The following is a 13,807-nucleotide window of genomic DNA, read 5'->3' as shown; positions in this document are numbered from 1 at the left end:
GAGCTGTTAATGCAAATTCTACAATGAAAGTAGGCATCTTTACCATCAAATAATCTGATAAAAGAGTGTATCAGTGTTATGAGTAGGGTTAAAGTGTTTGAAGATGACAGGGTTTTTTGTTTTTGTTTTTTCACTTAAATCTGTAAAACTAACTATGGCCAAACAGTGTTTTCACAAAATCTGGAGCTGATCAAACAATACTCTAGAGAAGAGAAGGAAAGCCATTAAAAATACTTGTTTCATAGCAAGTGAGCAATGTTGGTGACCTAGGTACCTTCACACATTGAATAAGTACTAACGGATGAAAACATTCTGTAACAAATACAATTTACCAAAACTAGTAAGCAGGGTTTTAGAAACCCATGTTTCATTGACAATTTATAAGCAATGTATTTTTAAAAAACAATTAAAATGTGAAAAAATATGGAAAGGCAAAAATATAAACATACATTTAATGAACAATACTGTAAGAAAAGATGTGATAAAGCCCAAGAAGTGTATGATTAGGAAGCTATCAAGGAGATAAGAATTTTGATAACCCTTTATGATAATAATTTTTTTAAAAAAGTAAAAGCAGTAAAATTATTAAGAGAAATACTCATAAATCTAAATAAAAGAACTGGAGTTTTTGGGATGAAGATCAAACAGGAAATGTGTTAATAACCTATTTGAATCCAGATTTTACAAGTAACAGATAAAGTGAATTAAATGGGTAAGATGATAGCAAATAGGTCAAGATCCTTTTTCCTCCCACAGTTCCCCATTTTTTTAAAAAAATGGCAGACTTAAATGCTATTTTTGCAAGATACAAAGCCTTGTACTGTAGTCATCACTCTCATATAAATTATCTGAACAGCTTAAAAATCTTAACAAGATGGACAACTGGTCTTCATAATGTCATTATTATCTGCATAGTAAACATGCAAATGGACAGTACAAAAAGGTGTATAAAGCACACAGCTCATCTTGTTTTAAACCCCAGGACATGACACTATTTTCAAATATTGTAGATGTAGTCTTAAAAAGTCTCTGGTTACTAAGTCTCCAAACCACCAAACTGAGTTTTAGTTGAAAAGGTACTGAACCAAAGCATAAGTGAAGCAAGGCAGTAATAGTCAAACATATCCCTGGTACTATTCATAAGTCTGGAACTCTTACCACATTAAGTGGCCAGCCTCATTTAACAGAGGAAGGACCTATCAATAAAAATTTGCCTGGTGGCAACTTAAGAACAATTCTTTTCTAACAACAACAAAAAGCTTTAATGTGCTTTCTACAATCAAACTGATTTTCAAAAGAACATGCCTTTAGTTTGGGGAGGATTAAAGTTGTAATGTGTAACAGAAAGAGAATCTTTGGTCATAAAAATACGATGAAACATACTTATGAGACAGAAGCCAAGACTCAAGAAACAGAATGTTGAATACGAAAAGGCAAATCTGAAAACACCCAGAAAGACAATTATACACATTATCAATAAACATCTTACCTGTTCACAGTAAAAGGCTGTCGAGAAGGCTGCTGCTTTGGCATACATATTATGCTTGGCGAGCTTCTGTTGGGGCTACCTAACCCTGAACTGCTCATGCTATTTGTCCTGCTAGGAATTCCAATGCCCTGACCAACCTGGGAGTGGTTCATCATATTCCTAGGATTCATAGGCAAAATACCCCTGAAAAAGAAGTCCATTATACTAAATAAGCTCTCTACAATCACTCATTAAAATTCTCTGTAAATAATCAATCAGCCTGACCCCAGAACCTCAAATACACTTTCAAATTACACTGCTAATTTTCATTACTTATTTTGTCTGGTCATTCTAGCTCTTTGAAAAGAAAAGTAAAACCAACAAGAAATTGGGTAAATTACGGCAGAACTAATGTAACGTGATATTTAAGAGGAGAAAATTATTGCTGTGACTATGATATAAAATAATACAAATGTATTTCACACATATATTTAAAATAAGTTCATTCGAAATGTATGCCATTCTATCTTCTTCATGCTAATATGCATTATCTATGTAATCTTGTTTTGTTTTACTCACTAGAACAATGAATGTGTGTTGAGGGAGCAATAATCAGAATTATCTGAGGAATGATTTTAAATTACACATCCTCTTTTGAGGAAGAGAGCTGGCTTCTGATAAAGGTCCCCAGGTGGTGATTAACCCTTGATACCCACCCAGCTGACAACCAGTATGCTAGATGCAGGATAAGAACATCTTACACTATACTTATCAATTTGCAATGAAATAAAAGGAGCATAGGGTATTATTAACTTTCTTTTCCTCAGTGAAAGGCACTGAACCAGAAAAATCAAATAATTAGTTATCTTATTAAAAACTAGAAAGTTGCTTACTCTACAAAGATACATTTTGAGAAATATTCTGGTCCATCAATAAATACCTGCTTGGAGATGGAGGCGTGTGAAGTGACATTGTTGGTACCCCTGTTGTTGGCGTGACGTGGCTCGGTAACTGAGTGCCTTGTGATAAGCTGCGATTTAACTGAGGGGTATTGTTGCTCATCCCCCTCATTGGAAGGCCTAGTGCACCTATTAAAAAAATTCAGAAGAAGGAAATTCATTGCCATCAGGAATGAAATTGTTATCCATCTTCTGGAGTTGGCAATTTAAAACATTTTTAAATGACCTAACATGTAATAGAATATGCAAGTTTTAAATGGATATATTCAATTCACTCCAAATGGAATCTGATTTTAACAAAAAGGTTCTAGTCTGAAATTTAATATTATGAATGGATATCGCCTTCATATTTGTATCTTTCATATTTCTATTTTACAATAGACTACGTCTGCCAAAGGGTTTAACAAATTAGATGACTTATGTCTCAATAAAAACATTTTGTACAAATATGGCTTTAAGAAATTTGCAGTTTTATGTTTTTATGTTTTAAATCAAAACTGAGGAACACAGACATTTAACCCCACCTTGCTGATGTAGCTTTAATTTTTATATGAGCCTTTTAAAACACATTTAAGAAATCTCTACTATTTATACATACATACTTCTCAACATTACAATTTTTACAAATCTAACATAAAATGTCAGCAACTGTTAAAAAAAAAAACTCAAGCTGATATAAGAGACAAGAATTTAAAACATTTAAAAGTTTCCAAAGTACAATGACCCTGTATATAATTATCTGGTACTTCTGGGGCCAGATGCAAGGATGCATGTATTCCAACAGGTACATTTTACAGACTACTGAAGTTTTAGCATTCAGCTACAAAACAGAAAAAATTAACTGGGATAAACTTATTTCAGAAATGTCTGACAGATTTCCTAACTTCTGTTAATGTGAAATATAAATTATTAATTTCTTAATGATTCAGAAGTTATCAGGGATATCTGATATTCCAGGTGTTTAGATTCTCTGCCCTTTCCCCATTCAGATTAAGGATGTCCTGCTGTCACCAGTTATCACATCTGCCTATGAATGCTTCCATCTTCCTGACCCACACTTTTTGGTGCTTTCTATTTCTAGTCAGCTGTGAAATTGCCTGTCAGTCAACTAAACTTACTCTGAACTGGAAGTTAAATAAAAGTGATAAGATGGAGAGAGCTAATGAATACACAGATTGCTTTAGTGCTAGGGATTTAAAGTGACTCTTTTCTTCCCTTTTTGGTCTAACTTCAGGAGCCAGAATTTCAAGGACCTGAATATTTTGAAACTATAACCTCCAAAAAATTAGAGTAAATATATTTTCTGAATGTTTTACCTCAAGAACTTTTGAAAAATTTATCTTTGACATAACAATGTACTATCTTCTATCCCAAGGATACCAGTGGATCACAAAGATTTCACGGGAATCTGGGGGCCTCAGTACTTGGCTTGTAGCCTAACTTGGCTTCCCAAGTGAATGAAGCCAATAAACCAACTCAATATATTCTATGTGTACTCTTTTCAGACAGGTTCCATGAGGAACAGAGGCTGGTTCTGTTTTTCTTTAGGTGACATGAAGGGAACTAACTGGCTTAGATTATATGTTGGTGTAGTTCACCATATGTATGTATGGTCACTAAAAGTTTTGTGACCATTAATATACCACTAGCTGCAGACACTTTCTGTGAATCAGGACAAAATAAGGAAAAACAAGAGATTAAAAATCAGCCATATAAGATTTCTTCAGAAGAAATCAGTCTTTTCCTTCTCTTCATCCACTCTAGTTTCCCTCTAGGCCCTCTAGATGCTCCCATAAGGAACCACCAAAGTGATACTTTTCATATCACTCATTCAACAAACATTTATTGAGTGCCTCCTATGTGCCAACTACTGTGCTAGCTGCTGGGGATACAGCAGTGAACAAGACAGAAAAGGCTCCTACCCTTAGGGAGTTTACATCCTTTTCCCCAAATATGCTGTCCTAAAATCAGCAATAGCTGTGAATTAACAACAGGAATGTGTTTCACACAATTACTGACCACCAAGAAGTATTACACAATTTTAGAGCCAGAAGGGACCTTAAAGATCACCTAGTCCAATGTTCGCATTTTACAGATGAGGAATCTGAGCTCAGATGAGTTAACTGACTTTTCCAAGGTGACACGAAGAACCAAGATTAGAATTTAGATCTCTTAACTCCTAGTGTTCTTCATGGAAACCCTATGCGAGCCCAATATAACACTAAGTGAACACTCTTTGTGAGTGTCTACCAATTTGAGACACCTCTATTTTTTTTCTTTTGCCTTACCCCCCCCAAAATATTTACCTCTCTTCAAAATTTTTCTAAACCTTCATCCCTTCATCTTTTCCCTCCATCTTCTTTCTTCCTGTCTTTATACCTGTCAAGTTTTAGTTCTAATTTTACTTTCCCTTTCTTTTTCACTCTTATACTTTCAGCACTATAAATAAACATACACTTTCTAAAAAAATCAAGTATCCTTTGGCTCTTTTCTAATAATCAGTATACCTTACTAAAGACTCATTAAGATTTGTTTACTTCAATCCTTCATATACATATTCTATGCTGTATTATGAAAATTTAGAACTTCAGAAATATCTTAGAGACTACAGATTATCTGAACATTAGCAAAAAACTTTTGGAGACAGAAACAAGAATGGCTATGGTTATTTATTTAGTCGACTGGCTACTGGCACACGAGTTAATTTATAGTGCTGAGAATGGAGGAAGACAGTACGACATAAACTCAAAGATCAGTGTTTACTTTTATTTTTCCTTTAACACTCTTGAATTTCATAAAACAGGTAAGTTCAATCAGTCTGAGTTGCATTTTTTTGAATGAGGTAGTTATGAAAAATAAGAGGAGTGCATCATTTTCAAACTGGATCATGAAGCTTTGAATAACTTACTAATCAAGCTATTTCAAATTCAATTAAAAACTGAATTCTTTTAAAACAGAGAGAGTATCACTGAATAAGAACATACAAAGACTTATTTTTAGGAAACAAAATATACTAAATCATTAAATTTGAGTAACATGAGTCAATTACAACTGGGTAAGGTCAAAGAGGGAAAACTACTCTTTTAATGATATAATTAGAAACAATCACAAAAAAAAACCCCTCTCCAAAATACTATACCAAGAAGAAGATGTGTAATCTAAAAGAAAAAGTGGGGGAAAAAAGATCTCATAAAAAATTTGGCATAAAATAACTACAACAGGTAAAAAATATTATGAGGTATAAAAGAATGAACAAAAAGTTAAAAAGTAGTTAAAAAACTTTATAGTTCTGAATCAAATTTTTCTTTCAATTTGACAAATTGCTAACAAAGAATAATACAGTATTAGGAGAAATATATGAACATACTCCAAGTAGATTCCTACCTCTAATTTGGCAGGGTGCTAAACAGAGAATGAATTCAATTTTTTATTGATCATTTTTCAGAAATCCAAGAGAATATGATCTAAGAAATGTTTCTATGAATTATTTCCACTGCACAACTGGTTATGAGCACATCTGTTAAGTACTTTATGGCAAAATATGCCATCCTTTATTCAATATTTTGCTAAAAACAAGTATTAATAATACAAGTTACAAGAAAAGAAACTAGTCATAGCAACCAAACCCTTGAACACTCACACTTAAATGAAGTCTCCTGAAATCTTTATTAAGGAAAGGGTAGAAAATCTATGAATTGGTGCAAGAGGGCTTAATGTGCCCCCTTTTCCATTTCCAAAGCAACTAGCTTCTCCTAGGAACTCACTGTCCTGCCCACACTAACAATGAATAACCACCTTCTAACCTCCAATTTGTCCTCATATCTTCTTACCTCCAATCTGCCCTGCACTTAGCTGATTAATCTTCCCTGCAACATAATTTTGTTATACATTTTCCTTCATTAAAATCAAAGGATTTTAGAAATAGGAAAGTCTCCACAGAGATCATCCAACAAAGTTACAGATAAAGAACATTAGGAATTAAGTTACCTACCCAAGATCACAAATAATGAAGAATATAATGATTCAATTTCTTGACTCTTACTTTCAACCAATTATTTTCCACTTCTTATAGTAGTTGCTAACGCTTACATCACCTGGGGAACTTTAAAATCTGGGTCCCCTACCCAGAAATTGTCACTTAGTCTGAATCCAGGCAATTCATGGCCAGTGGGATTTTAAAAATTCTCGAGGTGTTTTTAGGGGTACAGCTAGAGTTGAGAATCACTGTCCTATAGTATTAAATCCAATCACAGTTTAGTCTTTTAAAATTCTCTGTCATGACCCAAAAGATTCTTCTAATCTTTGCTTCCCCCCACAGCTTCATTGAACAATCTTCCTTTTTTCCCTGGTCCTCTCTCCAAATCTGTCCCTGAACTTTTATTCATATCCATCTCCCAACCTAGAATACCTTCCCTTCTCTTATTCTGTTGAAGTATAGATTTTTTTTTAAATGCCACAAAACAGGTGTTTACACTATACACAGTGTGCCCTGATGTATATGGGAGGGACCACTAACTCAGATATGAAAGTAAAATGGATTTGGAATCAGAAAATATTTCTGGAGGAGATAGAACATGAATTAAAATAATGAAAGAGATCTAGTCAGGTATTTGATGGTGGTGATGATGATGAGTCAGGTGGGTAAAAACATTGTAACAATTCAGTATGAGAAAACAATAAGATGTATGAAAATGAGGACAAGTGATATATAGTGTGGAGGAGGAATGGGCTTGCTTCTGGGTACTAAGGATGTATGGAACAAGAAAGAAACATGGATGGAGTTAACTGGCTTCGCCATTCTCAACTATGAAAAAAGCTGCTGCTATATTGGAACCAGCTGAGAGTACCTGACAACATTTAGCTTACTCCTCCTCAACCTAAGTTCCCACTCTAGATTCATGACACCCATTCACAAAGTAATGCGGGTCTCAAACTTTAGAAATCTTTGGTCTGTCTCTTTCACATCCTACATCACCAAATCATATTAGCTCTATCTCCAAAATATCCCAAATCTGACCGCTTCCTAACACCTCCATCCCCGGCCCAAGCCTATTTTCCTGCCTGGAATGCTGCAGCAGTAGCACTGTCTTTCTCTTCTTATCATTTGGCCCTCACCACTCAGTCCCTTTGCTACAGAGCAAAGTGATCTTTTAAAAATGAAACTGTATCTTAAAATCCTTCCATTAAACTTAGAATAAATCCAAAGTCTTTATAAAATCTCTACAAGACTCCATGATCTGACACCTGCTACCCCATTAATCTTCTACTTTCTTTGTTCATTACACTGGCCCTCTCACTCTTCCTTTAACTCATTAAGTTCATTCTTACATTCTGATGAGGATCCATTTGCTGTCGTCTGTACCTGATCTTTCCAAAGATCCCCCAGATCTTTCCAAAGATGTCCCTTTTTCAACATTCAAGTTTCCATTCAAATATCACCTCCTCAGAGATAACTTCTTTGACTGCTCCATGTGAAATACTAATTCCATCCACTCATCCCTTAACCTGACTTAATTATTATAGTGCTTACTACCAGAATCATGTTATTTCCTAGTTGTCTGCACAATTATTTTTTCCCCATTAAAATATAAGCTCCATGAAAACAAGATCTTTATTATTTGCCATACTCTTACATCCTGGAATAATATTTCACCCATGGTAGAAGTAGCCAACTAAATACTACCACCATGCCCTGGTCAGAAAACTCTTTAAATCTGTGGATTTAACATTTGTTGTTTCTATTATGTGCTAACAGCCCACTATCTAGGGTCATGACATTCAGTAAGTAATATGTAACGTCCAGGATTCAAAGAAACTTCTGTTCTCAACTGATGTTCATACAGTTACACTTACTAAGTAATAGAATCCTGGCTCTAGTACTTACTGCCTGTAAAACCTTGGGCAAATCCCTTAACCTCTCTTGGGGCAGTTGTGAAGATGAAATGAGTTAATTCCTATAAAGTACTTAAAATAGCACCATACACATAGTAAATATGCAGTAAGTATTAACTTTCTGGGGGTGGGTGAGGTGGGATGTGAAACACACCTATGCAAAAAAAAAAAAAAAAAAAAAAAAAGTCAACAGGTGGTCCTAAAGGTGAAAATAAACTTACAGTCTAATGAAGTAATGGTTTTCACAAAATCGTTGTTTTCTGCAGGAAAACTGTATGCTTGTGTTCTTGACCTTGAAAAATGGTAAAGATCTTGAGATATATCCCACAGAACTATAAAGATCATACTTCTTGAATGAAACCAATGTAATAGCCTAAGAGGTTTCCCTTGCCTTGATAAACTAGACTGCCCCCAAATTACCCCATGCTGTAGGTGTTGCTCCCACCACTAGAACAACCTTACCCCACAGTCTGTTTAAGGCCAATGTTAAACATGACTTCATTTGTAAATGCTTTCCTGATCATTCTCCAAGATACATGATTACTCCCACCTCTGAAATAGCCAGAAAACTCGGTCCTTCCTCCTCTGCTTTGTAATAAAATACCTTGTGTACTTATCTACCAGATTAACTACAGCTTGCTCAACATGCATTCTATAAACATTTACTGAGTGCCTGAGATGTACAGAATACAGAGGATACAAAGGCAGTAAAGACATGTAATAAATAAAGGCAGTAACATCACAGCAGTAGGTACACTGTACATACAGTGTATATACAGCAGAATGACCTCTTCTACCACACATCTGCACTAGGCAACATTATGCCATTCATTTTATGGTAGGCACTCAGTAAGTTCCAATTAAACTCAATTCCTATCTTCTTTTTGAAGCTTACTGTGCTTTTTTCTCTCTAAACCCTAAATCTGTCCATACCATTCAACACAATACTTTTTAACCTATGTATTAGCATTGTAGGCTGTTATGTAACATTTTACATATAAATGTCTTGACCTCCCCAACTATAACATGTTCTTGAGAACAAGAACTCCCAGAGCATTCAGTATTAATTCAAGTATCTGTTAAATGGTCCTATAATTTTCTGAAATGTGTCATCTGCCTAAAACACTGTCAACAGCACCACTTCTCAATCACCCACCTGTGCTCTGGTTCTCCACAAAACAGCCTTCATCTAGGTGTTCTTAAAACAGGAGGATATTGTTCAAAGCATGAGAATGTGCCAACTGCTCTCAAGTCAGGAGTCCAGATCCCAGAAAGACAAATTTATTTCTTTCCCCAGCAAATGACCCAGGTCCTCAGAGAATTCAGATACAAATATTTATCATGGATTCATCCTGAGAGCTAGTTAACCTCTGTGCCTATAATACAGGAAGCACTCAGTAAATAGTAGTTTCCCTTCTGTCCAATTCTCCAAAGCTCTAAATCTTTTTGGTAAGAAAGAAGAAGTCACTCCAATTTTACTACCATTTAATTTCAATGCGCTGAATATTGTGGAGAGATTAATTCCTGGTTCCTTGTTAATTCCAAACTAGTTGGTAGCTTTAGGAAGCCCAAGGGGGTCTTTAAACCTATAAGGCATACCCAAAATCTTACACACGCAAAGATGACAAGTAGAGAACATTATGCAACTTGAACACAAGATTCCATTCAATAGCTTCTATAGCTATCATTTAATGCACAGTATTCACATGAACTCGTAGATGAAAAGTAAGTTACATATTTGGATACAGTCAGACTATACTGGAACCTGTGATCATACAAGCCCCTAGTCCAGCATCTTCTAGGTACCCTTATGTACTACACAATTACTTCCACACAAATCAGGCAAAATGTAGGCTTCACCAGGCCCGTATCCATTCCAAGAGGAACGTCCTCCCTTGTTTAATCTCTGTGAGTGTCAGTTTTGGAGGCTACTCTTCCTTCTCCACCTCTAACCTCTGTAATCATCAAGAACACAAAACACGGGGTGCCTGGGTAGCTCAGTCAGTTAAATAAATGTCCGACTTCAGCTCAGGTCATGATCTCATGGCTCATGAGTTCAAGCCCCACATCGGGCTTTCTGCTGACAGCCCAGAGTCTGGAGCCTGCTTCAGATTCTGCATCTCCCTCTCTCTCTGCTCTTCCCCTACTCACGCTCTGTCTCTGTCAGAAATGAATAAATGTTAAAGAAATAAAAATTAAAAAAAGAACACAAAACAGATGGTAGACCTCCATTTTAATGGTACAAATTCCTGCTGAACTTTGCCAATCTGAATACAGAGTGAATGGTAGTATTTAATACACTTTGGAGGCAAGTTATATCAAGCCTAATGCACAATTAGAATTAGTTACCATAAGAAGAATGTCACTAATCTATCCCACCTACTATTCCTTCTATCTCACTATCCTTTATTGAGGTTAGCTTCTCAAGTATTAACATTCTGACTAATTTATACTACTGAAACCCAGAGCCTCAAGTCCCACAGAGTAGCTGGTGTTCTCTCTGACAAGGTGTGTTCAGACTACTTAGCAGCTAAATGACATATTTGGCCCTTTCGGGTCTATCCTAATGAACAGAGACTGGGAATCCAGCCCCTGTCTTTTTTTCACTAGTTGTACCTTCTAGATCTGTACCCTGGAAAGGAATAACTGTACCCTGACTTGAGACATTTCAGTTCCAGTTGACCTAAGGGTCAATTTTTCTGTAGACTAATACCTACAATGTCTTAGTTAAAAGACTGAGTCATGCATTGAAAATGCTGGTTCGCCAATGCTACAGGAGGAATACAGCCATGTACTATACTAAATTCCAACAGGAAATATCTGTCATATGTGATTTCTTTTTAAATGACCAAGTACAAAATACTTTATCTAATGAAAACAACTTTGTTCATTCATTAATCTTTGTATACTCAATAATTAACACAACCATTTTACACACATAAAGAAGTTAATTAAGTGTCTGATACCAATAAAAAACTGTATTTCAAACATTAACCCATTCCATATCTTAACCCAATTACAATTTCACATTTGCAGGGTAAAAAATTACAGCAGATTTTAGAAGTCCATATAGCTGATTATACTGTAAAATAATTGCCATTCTCCTTCATAAATAACCTTAGCTTCTCAAGTATCATTTTTCTCCATTCCATATCTACTTTCTGCTGTGATAAATTGTGGGCTTTAAAAAGAAAACAAAGTAAGTTCTTTGCAGTTACTCTATAGAGATAAGGGTAGCTTTAAAATAACTAGATATTTTCATGGTAAAGACTGCCAGAACAGTGAAAGTAGTAGGTTTCATATTAAAACACAGGCTAAATGAAACAAATTACTAGCTAATAACATCCCCTCAACAATTAGAATGAACATTTGTGGATAAGTAAGCAACACCTCTTTTATGCAATGTAAAGCTTTTTAAAAAATATTTTCTACATGACTACAGGAAAAGTGCTAATATCTATATGCAATTAATAATTTTATTTACTAATTCTGTATTAACAAAATTGCACCCCACAGCAAAAGAGGAAGGAAGAATAAAGTAGATGGAAGCTATATTTGTCTAACAAAATAAGTTCCTCCTTCTGCTAACCTTCAAAATAAATTTGAACAATAAAGTGGTCTGACGAACTATTCTGATACCTATCAAAATTTTGCTTTTTATTATACTGGGAAAGGGTCCCAAATCAAATAACTGATTTTTATTTGAAGCTGCTTAAGATCCTCAGTGAGCATACTGTCTCCTCCAGTTACTTTATTTCTGTAATCTTTGGTGGGAATTTATATCCCTTTTAACACTCCCCTTCTATTAACAGAGATGAGACATCAGTCTCTGACATTAATCAGATAATAAAATCTTAGAAAATTAGAGATAATAAAATCTTATTAATATTTAACAGTGTGGACAATTAATTTGAAAAAAATTGGAAGATTTTATTACTTAGTTTTATAAAAATTTTATGTGATAATCATAGCTAACATTTATTGAGCGCTTACTATGCGCCAGGCACTGTGCTAAGCGGTATAAAAGCATTACCGTACTTAAAAAGAAATTCAATCTTATATTTGGAAAAAGCATTGAACTGTGAGTCAAAAACATATGTTCTATATCCAGACTGAGCTAAAGTGAAAGAAGAAATACGTGCTAAACAAACAGAACATTTCACAAATTGTTATGGTCTTTCATTAATAAAAAAGCCAAAAAACACAAACAAAACAATCCACTCAACTGACCAAACAAAAAATGTTTTAACTTCCTCTAACTGAAAACACAGAGAATGTCTATTATTTATTTGCTCAGCAAATTTTTCTTCAAAAAACACTGTACTAACAAAGGAATGTACAGATACAAAAGATGTAAAAATAAATTTCAATCTATCCTATATCCAGATAACAACAAATTTTGAATTAGGTCTGAAATAATAAGTTTTGCTATGTGAGTGAAATAAGGAAAATTGAAAATTAAAAATCTTTTCTTTCAAATCCTAGAACTGACCCACAAGGGCAGCACTGATTGTTCTTTACTTGGTAGTTATTTTTGTGTTAAATCAAGTATCCCAGAATAAATACAAAATTCTTACTTTGTTGCCCGTATAAACTTGCCCCAAACTGAGACAGCTGACCTGACGTAGATGGTGATGCCAGCATCTAGAAACAAATTAATTATATTAGAGCGTAAAGAAAGTACACAGAGCAATGCATTTACACTTTACAAATCTGTACAATATATCATAATGGAAGAGTCAACACACATTTCTCATTCTTCAAAACATCACAAAACAAGTATTACATAATGAATTCCATGTTTCTAGAGAAAATATCACAATTGGATGAAATCAAAATGTACCTATAAAACTAATTTCTGATTACTACAAGTTTTGTTTCAAGTTACTCCAAATAAAACTACAGCAGCATCATTATTTCACTTAAAACAAAAACAAAAAACTAGGCTAACAAAACCATGAAGGCAGCATCTCAAAAAGTCAGCCTCTATACATGTGTCAGTGAAATTACTTGATTCTTAGATAATATACTAAGCTAAATTCTAAATTCAGTTTATTAAAAGTTGAAAGTAAAATTACCTAAGTAGGAAAGTTTTATATTTTGTAAGAATATTTCCTAACATTTATATTTGCAAATAGTTGATGTGTATCAAATGGGTAGAAAAATGTAACAAACATGCATACAATCATATAGTAAGTGGGCAGAGGGCCCAATACCAAAGGACAAGTCAAAATTACTTACATATACTTGTAAGTATATGTAACTTGTAAGTTACATATACAAAATACTTACATATACATATACATATACTACATATACTATATATAGACATAGTATATAATGTATACGGTGAGTGAGTGATGTGACTTTGGCACTTATCAACGTCTTTCAATTTATTGCATCAGTGTCTTTTTTTCCTAGTAGAATATAAATTCTTTGAAGGCATGTTATATTCATGGAACATGTTATATATATTCATTTTTTATTT

The 13,807-nt window shown here is 34.4% G+C and overlaps 1 protein-coding gene across 3 annotated transcripts in view; it reads right to left on the bottom strand.

Moving 5' to 3' along the window:
• Window positions 1-13,807, bottom strand: part of CNOT2 (CCR4-NOT transcription complex subunit 2) — a 130,707-nt gene that overhangs the window by 21,435 nt on the left and 95,465 nt on the right. For 2 of the 3 annotated variants that reach the window (XM_027071259.2, XM_027071258.2), the window contains exons 4-6: window positions 12,897-12,963; window positions 2,409-2,556; window positions 1,490-1,672 (exon numbers count right to left, since the gene is read on the bottom strand). In XM_027071259.2, the coding sequence (XP_026927060.1) occupies window positions 1,490-1,672; window positions 2,409-2,556; window positions 12,897-12,963 (398 nt within the window). The other variant, XM_053226492.1, reaches the window with a different exon arrangement.

This window comes from Acinonyx jubatus, chromosome B4, assembly GCF_027475565.1.
Source record: "Acinonyx jubatus isolate Ajub_Pintada_27869175 chromosome B4, VMU_Ajub_asm_v1.0, whole genome shotgun sequence".
Taxonomy (NCBI): domain Eukaryota; kingdom Metazoa; phylum Chordata; class Mammalia; order Carnivora; family Felidae; genus Acinonyx; species Acinonyx jubatus.
The sequence above is the reverse complement of the archived record's forward strand: the minus strand, read 5'-3'. Positions and strand labels throughout refer to the sequence as shown.